Source organism: Hipposideros armiger, unplaced genomic scaffold (genome assembly GCF_001890085.2).
Source record: "Hipposideros armiger isolate ML-2016 unplaced genomic scaffold, ASM189008v1 scaffold_621, whole genome shotgun sequence".
In the NCBI taxonomy this organism is placed as follows: Eukaryota; Metazoa; Chordata; class Mammalia; order Chiroptera; family Hipposideridae; genus Hipposideros; species Hipposideros armiger.
In genome coordinates this window covers 396,701-423,962 of record NW_017731971.1, presented here as the reverse complement: position 1 = coordinate 423,962, position 27,262 = coordinate 396,701, and the positions used below count along the sequence as shown (strand labels likewise).

Sequence of the window (27,262 nt, the reverse complement as noted above, 5' to 3'; positions counted from 1 at the left end):
CCACAACTAGACTGAAGAACAAAAGGACAGCAACTTGTCTGTTCCCCTTCCCCCAATTCCCCAGCACTGTTCCCTTCCCCCCAATACCCCAATAAAAATCTTAAAAAAAAAAAATCAACAGTTTCTTTCCTTTTAGAAATCGTATATAAATATTAATAAGCAAATCCATCCACCCAATCACATATACATGTATATATTCTATTTCTCCCAAGAAATTTTAATTTGTACAAGAAACATTTACTGCTTACGTGGTACCAAAATTGTTTAACAGTGCCCATTTAAAAAAACAACAGATAATTCCTATTAAAAAATACAAAGTCAACTTAAAATTATTTAAGTGTTATACCTTCTCTGTATTATGTTTGGAAACATCCCTCTGCCATCAAGCCGAGTTCTGACTATTTCAATAATTTTCTCAATGACCCAATGATGTAAATAATTGGGCAAACTGATGTATGTAACATACCTTGTCACATAATAGGTGCTCAGTAAATACTATTTCAATAGTCTTCAACTAGAATACTCCTGGTTAACCCAAGGGATGACAAAACATAAAGCAGGAAATAAAAGTTCCCCAATGCTAAACACTAATTCATATTGAGGTCACAATAAATCTGGATCCATGCATCTTGTTTCTTCAACTCACAAAATCACTGTTTCCAGGTCCTAAGTACTAACCTGGAGCTTAGTCAGCATGCCAGGGCTCTCTGAGGGGGGCCCAGGGATCACTTCTGGCTCCTCTTCCACCTCCTCAAAACGGGGTATCCGTCGCTTCTTTACTCCTGATGATTCTTTGGAAATCTCAGAGTCATCACCAAACACTTCCTAAGGGAACCCAAGATGAAAGAAGAGTTGTATCCCTGGCCATGGGAGAAGAGAAGAATCATCCTAGTTCCTAAAAGCATTATGTGGCTTTTCCCAGAGCCTTCTAGACCCTCCACCAAATGGACCATATCACCCAACTTCATCATTCTCTTACTCCAGCCAAGCAAATTTCACCCCCATGTCCTTATAAATGTTCCCATCTCGAGGTCATTGCAAATGCTACTGCCCACATTTGTAATGATCTCCCTCAACTTTTCCACAACCCATTCCAAATCCTGCCTACAACTCACCTCCTCCGGGAAGTTTTCAGCATTAACAATCTCATCCCACTCTGATCAAACTGTGGTTTCGCCTCCTCTTAGCACTTAAGAGCTTGGTTCATACTATGTCAAGTTGCATTCTGCTTGCCAAGTGTTAAGTCTTTCAATGTTAGTACTTTCTCCCAACTAGAGTCTAAGCTCTTGGGAGGACAGGGGTTTTCTCTCTCTTCTTCAGTATTCCCCAATAACACTTTGTTCTCACCCAACAATGGGAACTCAAATATGTTGACTAATTTGCAAGGTGAATTTAACAGGACCAAGAGTGGCCAACTGGAAGGGACAATGGGAAAAAGCAAATGTACACACCGGTGGTAGGCTTTGGGTGACATCCCCTCTTCACTAGGAGGGCTCGTGTTTTGCAAGGACATATCCTCAGCCAGGGGCGAGCGCTTCCTGGAACTCCTACAGTTCAAGAAAAAGGACTCTCCCATAATATATTGTGTGGGGTGGGGACCTGAATGGACCAAAATGGGACCCATATCCCAAAGCTATCTAGATACCTCCTTCAAGAAACCGTTTTTATTAATCCCACCCAATGTAGTCACTTCAATCACAGCATGCCGTCGGCACTCATATAGTAAGTAGCATGCCCTATCATAACGTAATCTTCACTCTACAGACCTGTGTATACTGCGGAGCAAGCATTCCCCTTTAAACACAACAAAATTCAACAGAAGTCTACAGTCAACCCTGAAGTTTACATGAAATTGCTACCCAGATTTCATAATTTATGACTATATATTATTGTGCTCTCTCACTCCCCCAACCCCAACCCTTGCAAATTCCTTTCAGGCAAGGACTCTGTCTCTTTCCTCTGATCACCCTACAATGTCCCCCACACAAAGAACACACGAATCTCTATTTCTCTTGGTTCCATAGCCTGGCTAGGAACCAAGCAGACAGTGTTTATTTGCCCTTTGTAACTCAGGAAAAGCAATAGGATAGCCAAGGTATCAAAAGCACTTTGGAAGGTTTGATGAAAGTCACAGAAAATATTTTTTTTTTTGACAGAAAAAAGATAGAAATCAGTTATTTGACACTGCTAATACTCAAAGAGGCCATGACCAACACAGAATAAAAAGTGAAGTAGGTAAGGGAGTAATGATGGTTCCTTTAAGTACTCCACTCATGGGGCGAGACGACCAGCCCCATCTATGTGCTGCTGAGCAAAGAGCAGGCTCTCCAGACATACAGTAAGTAATAATTGTTGCTGGGATCCCATCCACAAGTCCATTGCAGAGAAACCTCGATAAAGGAATAACAATGAGGTCCATGGCTCAGAGAGCAGTGGAGACATTCTAAAGGAAGCTATGAGGCCTTGAGTAAATCAATGCATAAAATCTCAGAGCAATTAATTTATAGGTAGTCGTAAAGGAAAAAAAAAGAAGACAGGGAAACACGAGAACCAAAACTCCTAACTGTATATGAAAATGGACAAAGCTACCAATTGTTTCCTTAGGATATTTCAACCCGGGAACTTCCGTAGTTCATCACCATAAGATTGGGATAATACAAGTTCAACCCCTCTACTTTAAGGTCTAAGTACCTCCCTTGAATATTAGGTATTCTAATAGTGCATATCAAAGTGTGAGCCAGGTAAGCTCAGCAACTTTGTTACCAATCAAAACACTCCCGAGCTTATCAGATAGTTAAGTGTAACCTACCTTTAGCTCTCGTTTTCTGCTCCTGTCACTACTAGACTTGGAATGCCTAGAGCTTCGGCCTTCCTCCACAGCCTCAAATAATTTGTCCACAAATCGGAGAGTAGAATCATCGAGAAAAGGTTTCAGGTGGTCTGACAGGAAAAAAAGAGGTGGTAAGGTTGAAAAGTTAAGAGTACTTTAGTCTGATACTAGGCATATAACAGATACCAACACTGGAATTTTATCCCCCATGGGGAGGGAAATGTTTTCTTAAGTTCCCTGTAGGATTCCCATAAATTCTCTTGCATTAAATGACCTTGCCCTATAAGCTAAAAGTACAGTTATAATTTTTTGGAGTAGAAAGTAGCATAGCCAGAGCAACCTATTGAGGTTGAGCATCAAAGTTAGGATGAATAACCTCCCTAACTCTTCCCATATGGCAAGTTGTTGAGACTGCCGTTAACAAAATCCACCTCCCTCAACTTTTCCATGCATTTTATAAAGACTTCTGTATGTTTAGATGTCAACCCAAATCTGAATGTACACATCTGACTTTAGCATATATCCCAAGTAAATTTAACTTAGATAACTCAGTACAGTGGTCAAAAGAAGTTAGTCTGAGATTCAAAATATGTCACAAATAGTCTAAGAAATAAGAGAAAAAGCAAAATTAGTTACTTGGGGGTGGTATTTCCATTACAATGCAAGAGAAAATAAAACGTGGCCTGACCCTTTCTAGACACCCCCAACAGACAGAATTTGGGGGAAGTTCGAAGCAGTGTTTGGAGTCATCCTATCTGTTAAGTCATAAGATTCAGAACGTACATACCAGCTGCCTTCTTCTTGTCCATGCCCTTCCCCACACAATTCAGTGCTGCTGTGACCACCGTGGGCTCTGAGAAGCCCAGTACCCTCTTCACTGTCTTCTCTATCCATGGTTTCAGCTCATCCAGTTCCCTCTTAGACAATGCCATTCTTCAGGAAAAGGAGGGTAACTCAAATGGGACTTAGTACTGCACCTAAAAAGAAACCAGGAAAGAGTTGTTAGTAACGTGACTCCAGTCAATGGTTATTACATCAGGAATGTCTTCCCCAGCTCTATTCTCCATCCTTAAGCAAGTTCCTCCACTTCAAGTCAAATACTTACCCTAAAACCTGTACTTCAAAGCAGAAAGAACTACATTCCGTTTGGTTTCTAACCCTGACTCAGTTAAGTATCAGTGGGTCAATTACATTTGTGGAATAAACAAACAAATAAACCCTGGGAATAGTCTAGTCTGAGAAATGAGCTCTAGCTTCTTTTTTGATCCTGTCATATCAACAAGGACTGGCAAACATATGAGTACAACATGGAAACAAGGCTGAGAAAAGCCCAGTGAGAGGCAGCTCTTCTATTCCTCCTACTTCTAGGCAGGCATTTCTTAGCCGTAAGCTACAGGTTTCCTTTCTTTTAAGGGATGCAGGTAAAGGAAGGCTTCTTGAGGTCAGTCATCCTGTATTAAAGCTCATAATCCTTAAGAATGCTCTGTTATATTTCTCTGTAGTCATAGTCACCTCAGTGGGAATTCTGTATCCAGATAATTTTCTCTCATGTTCTATAGGGTCTTTGTCAGTGGACTCGGTAAGAGTAACCCCCCCAGCTCAGAAAAGAATACACCCATTTTGGATGTTCTGCCTTTTCACCTTTATTCTTCTTTTTATACCATCATACGAGACTCTATAACAAATCCTTAATTTGTTATTTAACGCAAGTTAGTATAATTCTTAAACATGATTCATGTTTACATTTTGAGCTCCTACCTAAGTCTCAAACCCATGAGCATAGAGAAAATTTTATTTCCCCAATTTTTTCCAGAGTGCCTGAAAGTCAATAAACAGCATTGACTTCAATTGCCCAGATAACCTCCTCCCAGCACTGCCACATATCAGGGTCTGATCTGGGAGTCAATCTCTCAAGATGTTTTAAGGCATCTTTTCTCCTAAGACACCGACTGATTAACTTCTACACTCTTGGCAGGGACGTCCCCTATAAGACCTGTTGCTAAACAGTGTTATTTAATTTTTATATAACCCTATGAAGCTAGTAGATTGAAGTCATGAAACTAGAAGTTTCATGAAACTAGGAGATTATGTGAATAATTCTAGTATAACCTCTCAATAACTGCAGTATAATCTCTCAATCTCTATATATTAAATGTGCATTGCTCAAAAGAAGCATATTCATTATTTATTTATTTATTTATTTAAAGCTGAGCCATCCTGCCACCTGTTGGCAGCTCAGCAACAGCTCAGCAACAGCTCAGCTTGGGCCGGGAATCGAACCAGTGATCTTGTTGCTCAGAGCTTGCACTCTTGAGCGAGCTCTTAACCAAAGGAGCCACTCGGCCGGCCCAAACGAAGCATATTCAGATACCATAATGAATAAAGAGCTCACACAGAAGAGGTGCAACACTGAACTTTCCCATTTCCGAGCCTTTGGGCAAGTAATTCCTCCGAGCCTCATTTTACTCATCTTAGTGCTTCATTCATTCAATAAATGTTTACTGCATAACCACCAAGTGCCAAGCAGCATACTGGGTGCTGAGGGTACGTACAACAGTGAACAATACAGACAAGAACCCTCGCCTTCACGGGGCTTCCATTCCACTAGAATTGAATCCCAGGCTAGAAAGTGTAAGCAATCTGAAAATCCAAAGCAATACATCAGGTACCGGTCTATTCGATGAAACGTGTGCCCAACGCTAAACTAGCAAATGTACTCAAGTTCAACCCAATCCTTCGTAAGACAATGTGCACACTACACAGCCCGTGGGCAAAAATGAAAGTTTCAAACAGTAACTAGCTTTGTCACTCACTAATCAAATGTTCAACAGTAACTGCGTGGGGCGGGTGTGTGTTATGGAGTGGAAAGGAAGGCAGACGGATCTCTGAATGGGGAGGCAGCAGGCTCCAATCTTCGGAAGGGTTTCCTCACTCCGTGCTCTTCTTTGCTACCATCCGAGTTGCCCCTCCCCGCCCCCACCCTCCCGAAGCCCCGCTCCTCTCTCTGCTCTCTCCGACCGGTCCTTACCCCACCTCGTTCTACCCCAACTCCTCGTCTCAGGGCTCGTCTCCGCACCCCATCCCCTTCCCGCCCCCGCCCTTTTCCTCTCAACAATTTCATTCCAGCCCCTTCTCCCTCAGAACCGTGTTCTTCTCCCAGCGGCTTTCCCGCTGAACCTTCCGGCCTTGGTCCCCCTCCTGGACTGAGCCCTGGCCCCGGGCGCTCCGACCCGAGGAAACCCTCTTTGGGCCCGGGGCCACTACTCACCTCACAAACTTCAGCCCCTGAGACGGAGCCCGAACGTTACACCGGAACCGGAAACCGTCCGCCCGCCCTACGGCCTGCCGTCGTTACCGCCACCCGCCGCGGTCCTCCACACGTGACGGGGGAGGGCCGGGCCGCCGACTCGCGCAGCCGTAGTAGCCACTTTCCTGGCTGTGGGGCGCATGCGTGGCGGAGCCCTGAAGTTACCTCACGCAAGCTCCCGATTGCTTCCTTTTCCCCAGCTAACTCTATTAATTAGATTACTGCAAAGTTAATGTTTCCTGAAACAGAAATTGGGCTGCTTGCAGTATTCCTAGTGTGGCGAGGAAGTGCGCTAAAGTTACGTTAGAACTAAAAACATTAAAATTAAGAGCGGGGCTTATGAATTCAGGCTAAACGTGGCCTGATAGAAAGTCAATCCTCAGCAAGAGTCGAGATCACTACCATTAGCCACGTCTCCCTAACCTTTCTCCCTTAGCTAGATTAACAGTGGTGCCAGAGACCGACCACCCAGAAAAAAGACAAGTATAGGAGGACTCTGAAGATGGCAATTCTCTCCCTCCCTCCTTTTATTGTTTCATTCATTAATTGAACAAATATTTATTGACTGCCTACTAGTGTGTGCCAGGCATCCTCGGAGACTCTGTATAGCTTAATCATTAAGAGCACGGGTTTTAAAGCTGGATTGCTTAGATCTGTATTCCAGTTCTCCCACTCATTAGTTATGACATTAGGCAAATTGCTTAAGCCGGTTCTTCACCTGTAAAAAAAATCCACCTCCGAGGGCTGCTGTGAGGACAAGTGACTGAAGGCAGTTAAAACAGTGCTGCTCCTGAATGCGATAATGCCACATATGTAATATATACTACACCACAAGGGGGCAATGTTTGAACACTAGCGATCTGGAGGTAGTGGGCTTGGCAATCGGCGCTGTTTACTTCCTTTATGAACACCATGCTGAGGGCTGCAGGCTGGGTGAGGTGAGGTGGGCTAGCTGCTTCCGCCTGCCCTCTTCGTTCTCCTAAGGGGGTTGGCACCAACACTCCTTATATCAGCAGCATGGCTGTCAGGGGACCAAGGCCAGAGGAAGCACACAGCGGGAAAGGAAGCAGAGCAGCTGGCCCTCCCACAGTGGTCAGATGCCCCCAGCTGTCAAAAACCACAGGCCCAGTTGTGCCTGTTGAGGAGAGGTAGGGGTGGCGCTGGGCAACTCCGCCTGGAATCTCTTTTAAGTACCACAGGCCAGCAGTCCTCAAACTTTTGCAAGCATCAGAATCACCTGCGGGGCTTGTGAAACTAGATGACTGGGCTCCAACCCCAATTTCCAATTCAGATAGTCTAAAATAGGGTCCCAGAATTTGCATCTCAATTTCTCAGGTGATCTTCACCCTGCAGATCTAAAGAGCATGCTTTGATCAAAGAGCAAACTTTGAGAACCTCTGTTATAGGTATTTCGGGCTCTGTGTCTTCCTGTCTCTTAACACTCCCCCATTTCCCCTTTTCTACCATCCATCTACTGCTTTATTTCTTCTCCACCATCCCTCCATTTTAGCCTCCTTTAGGAAAAACAGAAAACAGAAGTGAGCGTTAGATTTGTCATAAGGATTCCTCTGGGCAAGGATTCCAGCACTCTGGTCTGGTTGATAGGAGTTTCTGAAGTATTTATTCCAAATATACACATGCTTCCTCTCCTTTTATTTAACAGTTGGGGCAGTTCAGTAAAGAGGAACAGATGTGGGGAGGGGCGGGCGTGGTGGATTGGAGGAGGGGGGTTGTCACTTTGTTAGGGGTGAAACGTATAACTATTGCATTGTTTTGTACACCTGAAACTAAAAAAAAAAAAGAAAAGAAAAGTGAACAGATGCTTTTCCAGTGATAAGATCTTGCTTTGGGTTTCATAAAAATTGGGTAACAAATGGTAGACATTCAACATTTTAGAAAATGTCCTCACCTCTTCTAGACTACTTCAAAAACATTATTAGAGTAAAACATACATAAAACTTGCCATTTAAGTGTACAATTCAGTGGCATTAAGTACATTCACATTGTTGTGCAACTATCGCCACCATCCATGTCAACTTTTTCATCTTGCCAAACTCACTCTGTACCCATTAAAATTCCTCATTCCCCCCTCCCAACCAGCTCTTGGCAACCACCACTCTACTCCTAGACTACTTTTTGCCTCAATTTCTCTTTCACTAAATTAAAGAGAGGGTCCACCGTTGACCAATGGGATTGCTTCTATATATGCAGGCCTTCTTATATATCCATGATTGAGTTTATTGCAAGAAAGATAAGAGAAAATGGGGTTAGAAAAAGAAAAGAGGTGGAGACGCAAACGGACAGGGGTTTTCATACTGGGCCCACTACCCACAGGCCTCAGCAGCCCTGCCATGGATCCGCCCGATTCTTTCGCATCAGAAAGTTGATCTTGCGAGTCATTTCCATGTTGTAGATGCGCCGGCAGGTTTCATAGCTTTCCCTCTGTCGCCGGCGGCAGGGCTTCTCGTAGTACCGCCGTCGCTTGATGTCCTCAATGAGCCCATCCATGGTGAGGATTCTGTATAAAGGCCGGCAATGAAGTTAGACGCTTGGGCTCATTATTACTCTTTTCCAGTTTCACAGATGGCCAGAAGTCAACTGACCAAACACTTGGTTTCTGTAAAAATTACGGTGTGAAATGGTGGCAATATAGTACTAACTGTCTACTTACGGAGGCCCCATATAGGAATCTGTGGGAAATAAAAAAGCAATTAATTACATAGTCCTTGCTCTTGGGGAGTTTACAGTCAGGATCATGTTCTTAACCTCTGTTCTACCACAGCACATCTGAGGGATATGACACAGTCCCTTAAGAACAGTGGCTCCCCATGACAGTGATTCTCAACCAAGGGGTCATTTCAGAATTTTCACATAGGGTGACTCATTGCAGTAGCAAAAAAAAAAGAAAAATCACTAGGGGTGATTCCTATATGGTCCTTAGTGGAGAATATAGTTCCATCCCTATTGTGTTTAAAAACTGATACAGCTCAAGTCGGTAGGTCTGAGAACTCTCTGGGCCTACTTAATATAGGGAAAGAAGAGGCCCTTATCACAGGTGACACAAATGGGGACATTAAGATAACAGCCTCACCCACCATTTTTCCATGTGCCACCTGCTCCAACCACACTACGTAGCTGACTACTCCCTGAACACACTCTAACACGAAGTCTGCTCACGCTGCTTCCTCAGCCTGGAATGCCGCCTTCGAACCCTGACTGCCAACCCGTCTGGCTAAAATTTTCCTCATCTTTTTGATGCCAAACCCAGGTGCCACCTCTCCACAAAGCTTTCTCATCTTCTTTAATTAGAGAAAATAATTTATTTTATTAAAGACCTATTTAACAAGTATTGCATTCTGTCATTCCATTAGCTATTTTTACAAACAACTCCCTCATTAGACTGAAAATCCTCAAAGGCAGCAACCATGTTTTATTAAACTTTTAATGTCCATAAAATTGAGCTCAATGTGTTTTTTTCCTGCCCACCCAATTTCTTGCAATGCAGCTTCTTTTGTTGGGTTTATAACACACCTAACTCAAACTCACCTCTTTGTTTTCAGGGAGCCAAGAAAACATGGGGCCTATTCTACAATCTAGCTAGTAACCCACAGGCTCCTGAGAGCTCTGGCTCCAATCTGTAATTTGTCTTTTCCTCTCAACACATCATCACTCAATCCTGAATGCACCTGCTGCTGCTGTCCTCCATTCCTGGCATTGTTTACATGGCCCCATTCTTGCTTACCCTGTCCTTTCATTACATGTAAAAAGTAAGTCACAAACACAATTGGACACGAGGCGGTTGAGACATGGTTATTATAATCGGAAGAAGGGGGACACAGGAAGAGGAAATAATAAGAGAAACCACCAGCTACTTCTGCCCAGTGGGAAACCCTATTTATTACTGCTATGTTACATCACAAAGCCCAAGATAACAATAATAGATGGAACACGAACTTGAAAAGATTTCAGCTTTGGGTAAATTACAAATGTGAATAGACATGAGAACCACTGTACCTATGGGATCCTCTCCCAGCCTCCTGCTGTTTAGTATCGAGAATGATTTGTAGGCTACTAGAGAAATCATATTTGTATAGATCGGTCTGTCTAGGTTTTCGTGGCAGGGAGATGGGAGGCAAGGGAATTGCTATAAACTCCCAGAAGCAGGAGAGGTAGCTCATTCCTGCTCTGTTGAAAACATTCATGCCCGGAAGTCATGTGGACCCAACACTCGAATCTTACAATAAGGAAGTAGGGCACCAAAGACGAAAAGACTCAGTATCCTGGCCCACACAGGGTTGCCTTTGCTGGCTTTCTTCCTAGATTTACCCTTACCTGTTGGCATTCCTCCAGATTCTGACTATAAACCTCCTTGTTTCTGGTTCTACACGATTTCCTTAACCTTTATCGGTGAGCCTCAACTCTGATGCAAAATGGAACCATCTCCTAAATGGTTTTTAAAAGGTACTGATGCCTAGGTCCCACTCCTCAGAGATTCTAACTTACTTGGTCCAGAGTGGTGTTATGCACTGGAAATGTCTTAAAAGACCCCCAAATAATTCTACTACAGAGCCACAGTTGAGAGCTGACCCACTGTTGACTCCTAAATCTTTATCTGTAGCCCGAATCTTACCTTAGAACTACACTGGTATTTCCAATTGCCTCAGAACCTACACAAGCCAAATTTATTGTCTCTCCTAAAATCTCTTCTTCTGGGCTGGTAGAGTGGCACACTGGTTGGGAGTTGGCTTGGGATGCTGGCTCTGAGCAGAGGGCCCCAGTTCGGATCTCACATGAGGGTCAGTGATGCTGCGCCCTGTATAGCTAAGATGGTGAACAACAGCTCAACATGGAGCTGGGCTGCTGGTGATGGCATAGGCTGCAGTGGGCTGCCGCAAGCTACCATGAGCGGCCAGCAGCCGGCATGAGCTGCCAAGAGCTGCCGTCCGGTGGCCGGTGACTGATCTGCCTCACCCAAGAAGAGCGCAATGATGGTGCCAACATGGGCCAGTGAAGCAACGTCCTCCACAGCTGGACTGAGGAGCAAGGGGACAGCGGCTTGTCTATTCCCCTCCTCCAATTCCCCAATTAAAAAAAAAAATCTTCTTCTGCCTCTAGACTCTATCAATGGCATCACCAGTTACTTAAGCTAAAAATCTGAGCACGTTCCTGAACTAGGCTTTCTCCTTCCTACATCCACAAATTTTATATCTGGAAAGTTACCATATCCTACAAATTTTATATCTGGAAAGTTCTTAGATCTCTTCCTTCTCTCCTTTCCTATGGCCATAGTTCTAATTATGGTCCTTATCATCTTCTAACTGGAGTACTGAAAGAATCATCTAACTGGTCATTTAGTCAATTAGTATTTACGGAATCCAAACTCTGTACCTGACATTGTGTTAAATGCTAAACATAGAAAACAAAGTTAGACATGGTTTCCTGCCCTTGGGGTCCAGTAGAGAAGACAAATACACAAGAATTACAAGAGTGTGATAGGTGCACAGATACAGGCAACACTGCTATAGAAGCACACAAGAGAGGCACTGAATCTGGACTTGAAGATGAGAAGGTGGGTATGAAGGCTTCCCAAAGTTATTCGAATTCTGAAGGGTAAATAGGTTTTCCTTCCCTACACTAATTATTGTCCTAAAACAAAAATTGGATTGTGCCACTCTGATGCTAAAAAACCTTTCCCAGTATACAGCATAGGCTAAGCCCATGGTTTGCAGACTTACCTGCACAAATGTCCACAGCTCAAGGGATTAAGTAACTTTATTTATTTATTTATTTTTAAAGATTTTATTGGGGAATTGGGGGAGGGGAACAGTGCTAGGGAATTGGGGGAAGGGGAACAGACAAGTTGCTGTCATTTTGTTCTTCAGTCTAGTTGTGGAGGACGCTGCTTCACTGGCCCATGTTGGTATTATCATTGCACCCTTCCCGGGTGAGGCAGATCAGTCGCCGGCCTCTGGAGAGCCGCTCACGGCAGTTCTTGACAGCTCACACCGGCTGCCAGCCGCTCACGCTGGCTGCCGGCCACACACAGTAGCTTATGGCAGCCCACTGCAGCAGGGGCTGCAGCCCAGCTCCAGGTTGAGCTGTTGTTCACCATCTTAGCTGTAGAGGGCAGTGTCACTGGCCCCCATATGGGATCCGAACCCGGGCTCTGCTGCTCAGAGCTGGCGTCCCAAGCCAGCTCTTAACCAACGCGTCACTCGGCCGGCCCTTAAGTAACTTTATAATAGACAGTTCTTGGAAATTGGCTCAGAAAGCTTCAATAATATTACTTTTACTAAGATGGCCCATTAGATTTTAGATTGCACTTTGCATCCATTATCCTACTTACAATCCTATGAAATGATTAAGCAGGTAATGTCATCTTTTTACAGATTAGGAAGCTGAAGTTCAGAGAGGCCGACGTGCCCAAGATCACAAAATGGCACTAGAAATAGAATCTAGGTCTTCAGTGCAGCGCCCCACACCAGTCTTCTGATTCGCTAACAAAAACCACTGAGATTCAGAAGACAAATTTCTGCAGTGCCCACAGTGAGGAAGGAAGGGCTGGGCTAGGCTCCTAAATTACAGTAAAGGGATGGAACCCACATGACATAGCACACTGAGGGAAAGGAATAATCCAAACAGCTAAGCATTTACTTCTGTCTAGACCTTGCTCAGTTGTTTAATAAAGGCCACTTTTTAGACTAGACACTAGAATATTAGAGAAAAAAACAGAACAAGTCCTTGAAAGAAAAGGATTGGATATATAATATAAAAAGGACAAGGAGACTGGATTTGAGGAGAGTCTATAAAAAGAACAGAGGCCTGGATATGCCTTCACCTGGGAAGAGGATCCTATTGGAAGGACAAAGACGGTTTAAAAGTAGGATGAAATATATCAAACTGCAAAAGGAGGGAGTTTAGACACATACTTAGGGATCCTACTGGAGTTTCAAAAGGGGTTTTAAATAGAAGTGATCATCTTACCAAGTAAATGCCTGTATGGTCAGGCAAAAAAGCAAGAGAAGAAAAAAGTAACGGAAGAATATAAGAGTTGGGGGGGAGGGGGGATGAAAAGATCGGCGGCCTCCAACATAATGCTGGGGTTGCTAAATGGTGTTCCTTGGATGGTTCTAACTACTTCTATTGGGTTGTCAGAAAAGTCATGACGCATTTTTGAAAAACAGAAAAAATACATCATGGCTTTTCTGACAACCCAACAGAACACAGACCAAATACATTCCAAGATGCCAGGTGGGGATTTGCTCCCTTACTCTGCACTTTCTAGTTATCCTAAAAAAGCACAGATTATCTTCTCATGGGCCAGAGTCCCTACAGCAGAGGCATCGCTTCAACACATTTCTAATAAAAAGGATGCAGGAAGAGCTTTTTAGAACTCATGAAGTAAATAGAGAGGGTGATGCTTCTGCTTCCAAAGGTAGTTCAAGGACTAGCAGACCAAGAGCTTTACAGTAAACTGATCAGGCTTGAGTTCAGGCTCCTGGCAACTAACCCTAAAGGAGAAATCAGCTGCCAGTTTTAGTGACATTCAATGGATTATGTAAAAGGAGCCAAGCTGCCTGGGCTGGAGGAGGTTGGAGGTGGCCGACTCACATGTCAGTGAAGCCAGCCTACATCTGGACCAACGTGTACGAAGAAGGACTCAATGGGCCCAGAAGCTCGCCTACCAGGAATAAAAGGGGTCAGCTGGGCACGCTTCCAGTGTGTTTGCCTTTCCTTGCTTGGGGGCGAGCCAATCATGCAGGGCTTCCTAGCAACCCCCACGCTCTATCTCTTCATCCCTGAGTACCAATGAGAGCCCTTGGTTATATAACAAACAATTTGTGGCAGTCTCACCGGGCAGGCACATAGGTTGTTTCCTTTGTAAGACTACCTCGGCACTCCAAATATGCTAAAGCGTTAACCACCTCCCTCTCCTCTCATTTACTTTCTATTTACTGTTGTAATTAGACCACAAGAACATGCAACTTATTTTTAAACTACCAACTATCAGAAAGCTGAGCGAGATAGGTGGCCAGGCAGAGGGCATCAGGGAAAAGCAGAGAAAGAGACATGAAGAAGAGCGCATCAGAAAATACTCTCTGGTCCGGCCGAGTGGCGCGTTGGTTAAGAGCTGGCTTGGGACGCCAGAGGGCCCCGGTTTGGATCCCACATGAAGGCCAGTGACACTGCCCTCTACAGCTAAGATGCTGAACAACAGCTCAACCTGGAGCTGGGTGGCCATGAGTCGCCGGCGATGGCGTAGGCTGCAGCCCCTGTGGCAGTGGGTTGCCATGGGCCACTGTATGTAGCCAGCAGCCAGCGTGAGCGGCCAGCAGCCTCCGTGAGTGGCCGTCCAGAAGCCAACGACTGATCTGCCTCACCCGGGAAGAGCGCAATGATGGTGCCAACTTGGGCCAGTGAAGCAACGTCCTCCACAACTAGGTTGAAGAACAAAAGGACAGCAACTTGTCTGTTCCCCTTTCCCCAATTCCTCAGCGCTGTTCCCATCCCCCCAATTCCCCAATAAAAATCTTAAAAAAAAAAAAGAAAAGAAAATACTCTCTGACAGACAGGAAGACTGGGACACTCCAGAACCAGTTTGCTCACATCTGCATGCTTAAAAGCTCTGCCTAGAAAGTTATTTTAAGAGCAAAACATTCGTTCACTTTATTTCCTGAGGCTAAAATATAATTCATGGGATATAGAGCTAACACTTCAAGATAAAAAGGAATAGAAATGCAGCTTCCTAAAGAGTGAAGCTAAATTGACACAAAATACATATCGTCCCCAAAGATTATAAAAATCGCTGCCATAATACTTGCCCCAAGCTGGCTCCCTCCACGCGTCCTGCTTCCCTAGCTAATCCCAGCCACCAAGTTCAAATTTTCCCAATTCATAAGGAAGCCTAAAAGAGTATCACACCTCAGGGCCTGAGTTTCTGGGACTTGAATCTCTTCATTTATTTTTCTGTCTAACCACTCCTCTTCTTTCTGATCAAATTCTTTTCTTTTTAAACAGTGTAAATTGGTTTCCTCCCAAATCTATCCTTACATCAGTGTTTCAATCCCCGAAGGTCTGCTTTCTGCAGGCCTGGCATCAGTGGAGGGATCAATTCCTTCAGGCAGAAAATTAGAAACGTTTCGTTTTTCAGGTTTTAAACTTTTGTAAGTGGAAATGGGGGATAGAGAACAATACATACAGAGGAAATAAAATGCTGCTATTTCAATGCGAGATTAGCAACAGGCTAAATCGGAGGAGGCTTGGTTGAAAAGTATCACTGCCTGTAAGAAAAGTCATCCCAATACCAGCAGCAAGCTGAACCCTCATGACAAAATAAGCTTAATTATTTTTTCATCTCCTGGCCACCTTGAGCATAACGTGATGTTCAAGGGAGACAGGAGAAAAAAACAGCTAAAGCAAACTCTCAATGTCTCAAAATAAATAAACTACCCACAAAGCAAAACCAAAAAGGTAAAAACCTCCTTACACTAACTTGCAAATTATGATAATAGCTAACACATAATGCCTAAGATGTGCCAAGTGGTGCTCTAAGCACTTTAATTATGTTAACATAATCCTCACATCAACCCTGTGAGGTGGATACTATAATGAGCTCCACTTACAGAGGAAGAAACTGAGGCAGAGACACATTAAGTAGCTTACCATTGATCATAAAGCTAGTAAGTGGCAGGGCTGGGGTCTGAACCAGGCAGTGAGCTTCTGAGTTTGCTCTTAACCACTAAGTTATGCTGCCTCATTTATGCAAGGAAACCTATTTTCAGGTTGTGGCTTTGGTCAAAAGTATTAAAGTTTACCTTACTTGCTGCACCACAAATTGTTCTTGGTTTTTGTCCAAAGTAAGCTGATTTCCTAAATACTATTCTTGGTTTTGTGTTATCTGCACTTCACAGGGGAGAGAAGGGGGGCTAAAACTGAGCTTTGAATTTTACTTTTACCATCAATTAACAGTTGCCTTTGACATCCCTCAATAATAATACAAACATCTCCAACACCCTGACTAGAAGATAAAATCCACCAAAATAAATCATACAGAAAAAGACTTATAGGGAGAAGTCAGAAAAAAGGTGATGTAATCTGCAGGACTTCCTTTTTCCAAATTCAGCATTTCGTCTCACTAGCTAATTCACTACACAGTCTGTAAAGACACTGACTTTGTGCTTCCAGGATAGGAGCAGAGAAAGGTCCTTAGACATCTCAGCCCTCTCACAGACATGCCACTAGACGGTCTGAAATACGAGGTGGGAAGGAGCAACAATAGAAAAGAATAAAACAGGGTATCTTACCACCTGGTGCTTAACTGAGTACCTTTATTCTCAATGTTAAGTGACGATGCAGAGGGAGCAAGGATATGACTGGCATACACAGACCCAGAATGAGGAAATGGGGCTGGCCCAAGACCGGATCCTTTTAGAAGACATACAAACCATCCTGACACTGCAACTGCTTTGCATTTACACAGCTTCTGACAGCATCTTTGCCCTCATTTACTGTGGTCGTCTGCCATCCAGCCCTCCACACCTAGAACTCTTTGCTTTGCTAAGAACTAGGTTCTCTCTCATTTACCCTCTCAGTCCCTGAGAACCCCACTAATATATAAACCCCATCAAATAAGGATTCTCAACTGGAAAATGACTGCCATAGGTCTCTCCATTTCCAGAGAAACTAGTGAACAATCTAGTAACTTAAGAGCAAAGAACACTGCACTAGAAAGATGTGTTTTGTCCTCCACCATTCAATAATTGTGTGACCCAAGAAACACAATTTAATCTCCCTAGGCTTCCCTTACTTGTGAAATAAAGCTACCATCTTACTGGCCTTAAGGCAGAGTGCCACCTCACATAATCTCTTAAGATCTCTTTCATACAATTCTTTGATCATTCAACTCAACAGGCATTTTGTTTCTTCAAACTCTGCTTCACACTGGGCAGAGAAAATGATGAATGAAGCATGCCAGAAAGTCAAAATCCTTACAATTAATGATGATGGGGAGGCTAAGGCACTATTTGTTTGAGGAAACAACAGTGGTAAGATGTTCTTTTTCAGGGCCATTCTAAATCTCTTAGCCTGGCATTCAAAATCTTTCAATACAGCTCCTCCACTCTAGCCAGTTCACTTCTGTCTCTTAAATTTTTGCTTATGCTATAACCTTCCTCTAAACTTGTAACGCTCTTCCATCTCTTGCTTGTTTCTCCACGATCCCAACTCTGAATTCATCTTTTCTATTAACCTTGTCCCACACCAATCCCAGCTTTTTATATATCATATACTATGTTCCTGCTTCCAAGCAAATTTATAACTTGATTTTCCCTTTGGGCTCTATTTGAGGTCCTGGATAGATTTCAGGTTCATTATCAAAGGGATGATTGGTGATGAGTAAGCTTCATACAGTTAGGTTTGGGGAAGAACCTCATTTTGAAGACAGTAAATCGAGGGGCTGAGAAGTTTCACGCCTGTGAACACTTGGGCTGACACTGGTTTCAGAACAACGTATGACAGGGGAAGGGGGAGAATCACCACCGCATTTCTCAAGAGAGTTGGTCTAGCCATGGCTCTGGTCCCTTAACCGTTACCTGTTTAGGGTCCTGTATGCACCTTCCACGTTCCCTTCCTGTACCATCACAGTCCTGGCAATGAACTTCAGATGTTTTGCCATGACCTCAGAATTAAGTCTTCACTCTGCAGGACCTAAAGGATGATGGAGAGGACAGTATAACGACCAGGTAAGAGAGAGAAACAACAGCATACACGCCCTGTCGCGTGGCTTATTCAGTGTCTGGATATGCAACGTGCTCAGGAATAAGGGGCACGTGGAAGTCCTCATATCCTACAAACCACACGCGAATCGTTATCAAGCCTCCCTCGTTCTCTTTGCCAATACAAACCCTACCGTAGGGACGCAAAGGGATGGTAGCAGCGATCACCACGGAGCGCTCCGTGGAGAGGACCGGGTCGCGCCGCAGACCACCCCCACGCCCGCCCCCGCAACACACACATTATCGCTCGCGGCCCCAGGAGGGTTTGGGGTGGGAGTTAGGAACAGAGTCTCGGCCTTTGGGAAGGGGGGCGACCGCGCAGACGCGCCCTCCGGAGGGGCCCGCCTCTCTCTCCCCACCCCCAGCGCGGGTTCCTCACCCCGCGCCCTCAGGCTCCGCCGACGCGCTGCCCGCCCGCAACCGGAAGCGGAAATACGTAAGCCGCCAGCACCCGGCAAAGAAACCGGGGCTGAAAGGAGAACAACTACGGGGAAACCATGGCAACGTTCTTTCCGGCCCCGGTCGCTGGCCTCTCCAGCCGCCTCGCCCGCACCCCGGGGCCGGGGCTCTACACCTGACAAAGCGAAATATTCGTGGCCTTCAATTCCTCGCGGATTCCTTTCCTTCTGGTGGAGTCGTCGTCCTGAGGCTCCTGAGATCAGCCCGATTCTGTACCCCTCAATCCTATTAAATATTTAAGATATTTAAACCATTTCCTTTTCTGGAAGGAAAGTGAGGGAAATAGGCTAAGCTTCCTGTTTGTTTTCTCTTCGCAAATGACAGATTCTTTGAGATCTGCTCTACCGGATGAAAAACACCATTACCTTCCTCATTGTCTAAAAACTAAGGAAGCGAGGTGAACATACCATGAGTTTCCTATAGCATCATCTTCCCAGCCATGTCACTAAATAAAGAACTTGGAAACACCTGCAGGATTTAGAATGGAAGACTCTTTTTATGTCAGCTTTTATCCCATTTGCCTCCTAGTGAGATCTAGTAGAAACAGCTCCTTTTAAATTTCTTCCTCACTGTGGAAACAGCTTTCCTTTTATTCGTATGTTACTTCTACATATCCATTTATGGTTATTCACATTAAGTTCAGATCTAGTGGCTGCTGGAAAATAGTAGGGAAAGGCTCAAAAAGAAGAAACCGGGTACCTGTGTAAGTAACAAGATTCTTTGAGTACCTCCCCTAATCACATACAGGAACATACACACAGATGCATCCTCATCAATTATGCTAATAAAACTCAGAAAAACTGAAGCCCCCTTCAGAGTCAGCCAGGTTCAAAAGTACCAAAATAGAGCTAGACTGGAACATTATTACACTTATCAACAAACTTCTATCGAATGCCTACTGGGTGTCAGGTGCTGTTTGATAACATCCAGTGCCTCTTGGACCAGCAGAAAACAGTATGTAGACATAAAAGGTAAACAGCAAAACAACGTAGCATGTGATAAATGCAAAATAAATTCTATAGGCAACAGCATAATATGGTGGAAAAGCACTTGATTAGAAGTCAGGAGATCTGGATTCTATCCAAATTCTGTTACTTATCAGGCATCTGACCTTGAATAAGTCACTTAAACCAGTAGTCTGCAAACTACTGCCTACAGGTCAAATCCAACTCCATCCCTGTTCTTGTAAATACTCGTAAAACTTTATTGGAACACAGCTGTGCTCAATTGTTTACATATTAGGTATGGCTGCTTTGGGCTCTAATGACAGAGTTGGGTAGTTGCAACAGAGATATATGGCCCACAATGCCTAAAATATTTACTAGCGGGCTCTTGCTGATTCCTGACCTAAACTCCCAGTCTATTTCCTCATCTGTAACATGGGACAAATATCTGCCTTCAATCACACAAAATTCATCATGCGAATCAAATGGGATAAATTATAAAAATACCTTGAAAGAAAGGAAGGGAAAAAAGTAATATTTCTGAGGGCCTACTATATACCAAACCCTGTACTAGTCATTTTATGTACATGATCTCATTCGATGGAGTAAAGGGCCTATATATCACGTTGAACAGAGAGCATAATTGGGAGAAAGACTTGAGTTAGTCATTGAAAGAGGGGTAGGGTTCAGTTAACAGAAGCAGGAAAGACTGGATAAGGTGAACAGCATGAACAGAGTTCAGAGGCAAAAAGCCTCACAGGGTTCAGGGGCAAATAAGAAAACTGGAATAGAGGGATCACTCCAGAGCAGAGGGAGAAATAGAGATCTTGACTAAAGGTTTCGGACTTTCGTCTCAAAACACTGGAGAACCATTGGAGGGTTTGAATGGAAAATGACATGCAAAGCACTGTTCTAGGAAAATTTATCTGATTATCAGTGAGAAATTAGATAATCAGATAGGAAGGGAAGGTAGGAAAGACTATTGCTATGGTCAAAGTTTACACCAGAGAGATGGCAATGGAATGGATAGGAAGAAATGGATTTTAAGAGATATTCCAAATACAGAATAAATAGGATTTAATGAGTGAATGACACCAAGTTTTAAGCCATCGTCTGGAAAAATGATGGTACCATAGACAGCACTAACAGAAGAAAAAAGAGACTGTAAAAAGGCAGAACAGCGCATCTTAAAGGAAAGATATTTTGATTGGTGAGTGATGGAAAAAACACCAGACGAAAACAAGAGTTCTGTATCACACATTGTGTTGTCTTGCACAAGCCACCTAAGGTTCCTCATCTATAAAATGAAGGGGTTGAATCAGATACAAATGGTACCTCTTGGCTCTAAAACGCTGAAATTTTCAGTTAGGTTAAGTATTAATATGTAAATAGAAATGTCCATCAGAAATTTAGACATTCAGTATGTTATCTCAGGGGAAAGATTGCGACTAGAGACGAAGCTTTTGCAGTCTTCTGAGTTGAGGCAATAACTAAAGCCATGAAAGGAGGTGAAATATTTAAGTGAATGAATGTAGTCAGAGAAGATGAAAGGGCCAAGCTGAGCCTAGGGGAACACCCACACTCTGGAGTGGGCGGAAGTGGGGCCATTAAGAAATATGGAAGTTGTTGCCAGATGGGTAAGAGGAGAATTAGGATAGTGTGCTGTCATGGGGTCTAAGGGAGGAGAGTTTCCAAGGCAGCATCGAGTGTTGAATGAGACGGAGAGCATGAAGTTCGAAGCCTTGGTAAAGGCGCCAGGATCTAGCTACTGACTGGGTGCAAGCTACACTATAATACTGAAGCTGTGAGCTCATTAGTGACTTAGGAAAGTGCAGTGGAGTGATAGCAGGTACCCTCTAGGCTGCAAGAGGTTAAGGACTGAGTGGTAGAAAGGAGTCAGAAAAAGTACGATTAGCCTACTCTGTCTAGAATTATGGCAAAAAGGTGAGAGAGGGCAATTGGGCTCAAGAGAGGTTTTCAAGAAGGGGGCACCTGATCAAATGGGTAGGAGAAATACATAAATAATAATTCAATAAGAAATTGAAGTTATAAGATAAAGAGGGGATAAGTGATACAGGAAAAGTTCCAGAAGTGAGAAGTAACCAAAAGCACCAATGGAGAGGTTTGCCTTAGAAAGGAGGTCATGTTCTCCGAAATAAAAGGGGACAATGTTCACTGAGACCAGAGGACTTGAGACATAGGGAACGATGTATGACTAGCTGTGAGAAGCATGCTCAGTAGCCAATCAGCGGTAACTAAAATGACTGAGTAGCCTGATACACTGCCAGGCTTAGGGTGGGAGAGGACATGGTTTGGGTGGAAAGTGGGACAAATCAGAAAGAGTACTATATGGAGAAGGGTAGATATACGTGTAGATAATTCACGGATTTCATTTTTGCCACCTGATAACACTGGGTATCCTTCCATTTAGCAGCTGCCGCTTTTTGATTAAGGATGACACCCAGTGTCTGAGGGGATCCCCTCGTTTTAGAAGTTCTAGGGGACCCCTTGCTCTTCAAAACTGGCAACCACAGCGCATGTTCTGGCTTGTGTCCCTCCTCTGGCAGCAGATTACATGTGCATTTATATAACCACCAGCATCAACAGCTCCCATCAAGGCAAAGAGCTATCCCAGAGCAGAAGAACCTGCTAATCTGGGCCAGCTGGATGTTTACAAGAGTGAGACACACAAAGGCAAAGGTCCTAGTCTCTGAGCCTGAATGGAAACAACAGAGGCAGCTCTGAGCCCTGGAACTGTTCCCGAGGAAGACAGCAGCAGCGAGTCCCTCTTCCTCTCCCGCAGGAGTTATGTGGTCCACTCCTGACTGCTAACTTGATGGAGCTCTAGTTCACACACATTCCCATCCCCTTTCTTCTTTTCTGCAGCTCAGAGAATAAACATTTCCATTTCCCCCAATCAGCAAACTGTTTTGGTATAAAATTTCTTTAATCAGAAAGAATTTCTCTTCTTTCAACACAAATGCACACATTAAATGTAAAATATATAGACATATATTTACACAAATTAGAAAACACAGTCTCAAGTCCTGGATTAGGAGTTGAGAGGATGGAAAGCAGGAGCAACTGGAGGATGGCTTCTTGTCGGCTCTAGGTGTCCCTTGGTCATGTCTCTGGCTGTGGTGGGTAGATCAGGCGGGGATAGGGTACAGCTCCAGTCTGATGGCAGAGTTACTGGCAAACTGTGGCAACGAGGTCCAGCTCCAGATAGTTTCTTAGGATCACCAGGGGTGACGGGAGATGCTGTAGTAGGTGGAGCTGGGCTGGTTGGGGCAGAGTGGGTGAAGGGCTGCTCTCCATGCTGGACGAGAAGGATGACACCAATGCTGGTTCCAGTGCTTAAAGGACCACGGCTAAAGGAGACGGTACCTTGGGAACTCAGAGGCGGGTTACAAATTGGAGTGGTGTGGATCCAAGTGAGGTTCATAGCTGGCCATTCAGGGAGGTGCCACGGCTGCTTTGGTTTCAATACTACATGTCCTAGCTGTGTCTGGTCCATCTTTTCCATAGGCGGTGCAGGAGAGGAAGCAGTTGGAAAACTGCGGCGGCTTGGGAAATGCTAGGGAGGGGGAGCAAAGAGAAAAGAAATTAGGAGAAAGCTTTCAGATTAACTCTACCTGGTGGATTAAACCTTTGCTTTTCTTGGCAATTCTGTTTGCAATGCAAATGTGCCTTGTTTTCTACAACAGATAATTTCCTGCCAGGCCATAATTAAGTAAAAGGTTCAGTAACCAAATTGTGCTTTCATTTATTCAACAAATACTTGAGGGCCCATGATGTACCACACACTATATTATTAGGCACTGGCTATCTAGACATACACAAAATAGAACAACCCCATAGGTTCTTACAACTTATATAATAATTCAGTTTAGAATTGCTTTTTTAAAAGTCTATTTTTATTTGGAATCATCATTTCCCAATTTCTGTAGTTCAAATTCTAATTTCCTATGTTGAGTGCCTTAAGAAGTGTAAATTAATATGCAGGCAAGAGCCTCCTGCTTATTTTTACATCGATTATTCTGACAGCAATAATAACTGTGGTTGATTGAAAACAAGATAACTGTCCATTATCTATAGGAGACTGTCCCCTCCCTATCATTTGAATGCCCCCTAAATACCTTATTATTTGAAGGCCCGGAAAATAGGCTACTTCCACACTAGGTCTAAGACTCTATCCAACACTACCCCTATGGCTGTCCCATGGTTGTCCTCCTCTCTCTACCCCTCCACCCCTCCAGTGATATACTTCTTATGACCAGTCCTTGAAACCCATGCTTCCAGAGGGTATGGTACAAGCATACTTGGGCAGGAGTAAAAAGATGGAGAAGGAAAGTATTTTAGGGGCAACAGAAGAGAAAGGATTTGCAGAGAGAAGCTGAGGCATCTTCCTGCATAAATTTTTTGGCCAGGTAAGAAGCCTTCTGTATCTATGCAGAAAGCAGATAAGCGGCCACATGAGGGATAAGACTAAACTTCATGGAGTTCTTTGCAGTGATCCAAACAAAATAGAAGAAAAAAACATCAAGGAATCAAGACCATAAAGGAAGTTTCAGCATTTCCTTCCCCAAAAATAAACTTTTGAGAAGGAAAAAGACCCAGAAGGAAATGGAAGAGGGGGCCCATTTCTGCACGTACACTTCATTCCCTTGGTCATTTTCCCACCTCTTCCTCTGGTTTGTAAGTTCTTACCTTGGTCAGCTGGTGTCTGCTACTACCCGATGATGACTTCCGGGCAGCTATGTGAGGAAACCAAGTCTTTAACATCCCTTCTACCTGTAGCAGGGTTCCTAGATAACGTTCCCTGTGAAAAAGACATTGAAAAAAAGCCATTCAGTATTTAAAAAGAAACAGGACAGGATTGGCGATGGCTTCTCTTTTATGAAGTACGGAGGAAAGGATCAGGGGGGCTTACCCCATCTGTGGCTTCTGCAAAACGCCTACGATCCGCTGGATCCTATCCATTGCGACACTCTGCTGGAAACTGCTCAATCCTGGGGTCGGGGTGGGGAGGGGGTGGAGAGAAAGAGATCAAAGATTGAGATTCAAGAATTTAGTCGGGTAAAGGAAGGACAGAAGAGGGTTAAAAATTTATTCACCCAAAAAAATTAAGTCACAGAAGAGAAAAAGGAATAATCCAGGCCCCAAACAAAGAGAAATATACATTTAAAACATATTTTAAAAGAGAGGGAAGAGGGGGCGGGGGGGGGGAATAGAGAGATATAGGTATGAATCTAGTTCAGATGAATGTAACTAATCAGATAATTACCTCTCTCGAAACGACCCATCTTCAGCCCATTCAGTAGGTCTGTGAGAGGGCGTATGAATCCCTGGAGCTCTTTACACTGTAAGAAAGCAGGACACAGCCTATGAGAAGCCGGAACACGGCCCACGCCAGTGCTGGTTGATTTTTCCTCCGCCTCCAAATCTGTGAGCCAATACTATCTTCACAGGGTCCTGACCAACCCGCTGGGTGCTAACGCACGCCAGTAGCATCTCCTTTCCCCAGCTTCCTCTTACCTTCTGAGCAAAGAGCAGGTCTCCTTCTGTGGTACAACCCTGAATGTTGAGACTGGTCTCCAATTCACGATCTTTTGATCTTTTGACCCCAGATCCGGCCATAGGAAAAGCCAAGCCCCGCTGTTCCGAGTGAGATGCTGTCTGTTGGATACTGGAAACCTTGGGTCTCCGCCTGTGACGGATTGGACCGGGGCTGGGCCGAGAACCTCCCCTCGGCCTAATAGTGTCTGGCCTGGGGCCATGGGCCCCCATTCCCTCCCCCTCACTATCGGAGGGGAAGCCAAAGTCACTGTTCACTGGGGAGGTGGAAAATGAGGAAGAGAGAGAGTAGGAAGAACAGGAAGAAACGCTAGATGGAGAATCCATAGGCTCAGAAGCAGGGGCTGACGAGCAGCTCCTGAGGTACTCAAAGATCGGACCTGCAACTGAAGAGCAAAGCGAAGGAGTTTGAAACCAGAATTTGAGAATCAGGAAACAGACTGGGAGACTGGGGTGTACTGTACGGCATAATCGTATCTCCTCTCTCCCTCCCCAATATTGCCTGTGTCAGAGACAATAGAAAAAGCCATCTCCCCCGCCTCTCGGCCTCCTTTAAGGACCTCGGACTGCCTCTCTGGCCTGGACCCTGTTCCTTCTTCCCCTCGCTCCAGAGTAAATACTTGACCTAACACCTTCCCCGGTCCGACCGCTGTTCCCCTGGTTTGCTCCCAACCTGATCCCGCAGCGAGCCTCTCTCTCTACCTGAGGTCACGCCACCCGTGAGCCTTAAAATCTCCGGCACCCGAACCCACCTAGTGACTCTGCAGGAACCGCCTCCCACAGAGCCCTCCCACTTCTTCCCAGTCTTTCCATCAGGATCCCTGCTCGGGACCCTCTCCGCTCGCCCAGCCGCGTGATTCCCAGCCCCCAATACCAAGAAGTCCCTAAACCCACTGTCTCCGGGGCTGATTCTCCCGCGCGGACCGCTCACCGGCCTCCGAGTCTCCTCACCTTTGTCGATCGGCTCAGCCCAGGCTGTCTCCAGCTTCGGCTCAGACTCTCCGGGTCTAGGCTACCCACGTCCGCCTCTCTCACACTGGGTCCCGCCCCTTCCCCCTCCCAGACACGTGAGGCTCCGCACGTGCCTTCCCCCTGCGAACACAGACCTCGCACTCTCATTGGTCGTCTAGCCGGTGGCACGTGACCGTCGTTACTGAAGTTCAGGTCCCATTTGCTACAGCATACAGGGGCCCGGCCAATGAGAGGCAGTCAGGTGACGATTGGCTGGAAGGGCAGCATTCCGTGCTCCGCCCCTACATGCGGCTGGAGAAGAGGACCCGGTGATGAGAAAGGAGGAGGATGGAAAAAGAGTGGAAAAGAAGGGACGGGAGGAAGAGGGCGGAACCCATGGCCTTAAATAGGATGGTGGTGCGCCGGAGACGCGCGGTGAGAGTGTGCAGACTGGCTGTGTGACCTGAGGCGCGCGCTTCGAGATGTGGGGCTCCTGGCTCTTCCTCGCGAGCCGACCCCTCTGGCCCCCTCTTTGAGCACTTCCTCTCACGAGTGCAGCACGTGGAACCATCAGCGACTTGCATCTGCAACGTGTGTGGGAGAACGGATGCGTGCCACCGTGTATCGTCTCCCTCTCTCGGTGGCCCAGCCCTCGTGACTCCCCAGTCTGTTTCATCCTCCCCTCCTCCTCCTTCTCCTACAAGTTGGGTGCCTCCTGCCCTGCTGGGTGAGGAGGGTGGGGACTGCCGCCGAGAACACCGCGTCCTGTCCCGGGCTCCCGCTGGGGCGGCTCCTCCAGCCCTTTCCTTACATAACCCGCCACGCACGTTATCAGCTCAGATGCCAGCCCGCCACTCTAGAGGTCAAAGCCGAACTCGGTTGTTTCTGACTTTTCTACCGCGGGCTCCTCGGGCTCTATGTCCTGAATTTTGTGATCTAGCGCAGGGATAGGAGTTGGGCGGGGGGTGGGGGGAAGTGTGTGTGTGGGGTCCTTATCACCTAAGGTTATGCTTTTGTTCAGCTTCACTTTCTTCATTTGTCCCTGGAGAATATTCGAAAGGCTTTGAAGGAGGGAAGGTGGCAAGTCCGGAGTTTTACTATTCGCTGCCCCTTGCAGTATTGAAAGGGGATAGGGGTTCAGGGACCGTAGGCTGATTGAAGCTGTGACATCGAAGAGACCGCAAGGGGGCAGCCCAGTTCTGATCAGGGTCCCGAGGATAGAGGGAAAAAAATTTTTTTAAAGTACGTCTCTGCCTACCGTAATTACTAACTGGAAAAGGCACGTTGTTTGGGGTGGGAGGGGTAAGTGGAGGAGGGTGTGAACTTTTTAAATCTATTCTAAGTATTTTTAATATTTCACATGTTTAACAATGTGCTTATTTTATAACAAGAAAAAAAACTGTTCTAAATAAACTTAAAC

At 45.1% G+C, this 27,262-nt stretch overlaps 3 protein-coding genes across 12 annotated transcripts in view; all 3 read right to left on the bottom strand.

Moving 5' to 3' along the window:
* The window catches only part of PRPF3 (pre-mRNA processing factor 3), an 18,366-nt gene extending 12,164 nt beyond the window's left edge, over nucleotides 1-6,202 (bottom strand). For 2 of the 5 annotated variants that reach the window (XM_019625333.1, XM_019625335.1), the window contains exons 1-4: nucleotides 6,099-6,202; nucleotides 3,618-3,807; nucleotides 2,810-2,940; nucleotides 679-825 (exon numbers count right to left, since the gene is read on the bottom strand). In XM_019625333.1, the coding sequence (XP_019480878.1) occupies nucleotides 679-825; nucleotides 2,810-2,940; nucleotides 3,618-3,762 (423 nt within the window). In that variant the 5' untranslated portion in view covers nucleotides 3,763-3,807; nucleotides 6,099-6,202. Of the gene's footprint in view, nucleotides 1-678; nucleotides 861-1,451; nucleotides 1,548-2,809; nucleotides 2,941-3,617; nucleotides 3,808-5,643; nucleotides 5,762-6,098 lie in introns of those variants that run through there. The other 3 variants (XM_019625336.1, XM_019625334.1, XM_019625337.1) reach the window with 3 other exon arrangements.
* Nucleotides 6,203-7,730: 1,528 nt separating this feature from the next.
* On the bottom strand, nucleotides 7,731-18,394 carry MRPS21 (mitochondrial ribosomal protein S21). Of its 4 annotated transcripts, none has more exons than XM_019625329.1 (3): nucleotides 18,291-18,394; nucleotides 17,729-17,843; nucleotides 7,731-8,655 (listed from the first exon to the last, which is right to left on the bottom strand). In XM_019625329.1, exons 2-3 carry the CDS (start codon nucleotides 17,809-17,811, stop codon nucleotides 8,475-8,477), a joined length of 264 nt encoding a protein of 87 aa, XP_019480874.1. In that variant the 5' UTR covers nucleotides 17,812-17,843; nucleotides 18,291-18,394; the 3' UTR covers nucleotides 7,731-8,474. The 4 variants fall into 4 exon arrangements, with proteins under 4 accessions (XP_019480874.1, XP_019480877.1, XP_019480876.1 ...); XM_019625332.1 differs by lacking the exon at nucleotides 18,291-18,394 and adding an exon at nucleotides 18,151-18,272; XM_019625331.1 differs by lacking the exon at nucleotides 18,291-18,394 and adding an exon at nucleotides 18,156-18,272.
* A 3,852-nt stretch (nucleotides 18,395-22,246) lies between these two features.
* Nucleotides 22,247-25,943, bottom strand: CIART (circadian associated repressor of transcription). Of its 3 annotated transcripts, none has more exons than XM_019625347.1 (6): nucleotides 25,843-25,943; nucleotides 24,853-25,277; nucleotides 24,602-24,677; nucleotides 24,248-24,326; nucleotides 24,025-24,136; nucleotides 22,247-22,891 (listed from the first exon to the last, which is right to left on the bottom strand). In XM_019625347.1, the coding sequence occupies exons 2-6, from the start codon at nucleotides 25,216-25,218 to the stop codon at nucleotides 22,367-22,369; spliced, it is 1,158 nt and encodes a 385-aa protein (XP_019480892.1). In that variant the 5' UTR covers nucleotides 25,219-25,277; nucleotides 25,843-25,943; the 3' UTR covers nucleotides 22,247-22,366. The 3 variants fall into 3 exon arrangements, with proteins under 3 accessions (XP_019480892.1, XP_019480893.1, XP_019480891.1); XM_019625348.1 differs by having other exon boundaries at nucleotides 24,853-25,024; nucleotides 25,843-25,936; XM_019625346.1 differs by having other exon boundaries at nucleotides 24,853-25,935.
* Between the last annotated feature and the right edge of the window lie 1,319 nt (nucleotides 25,944-27,262).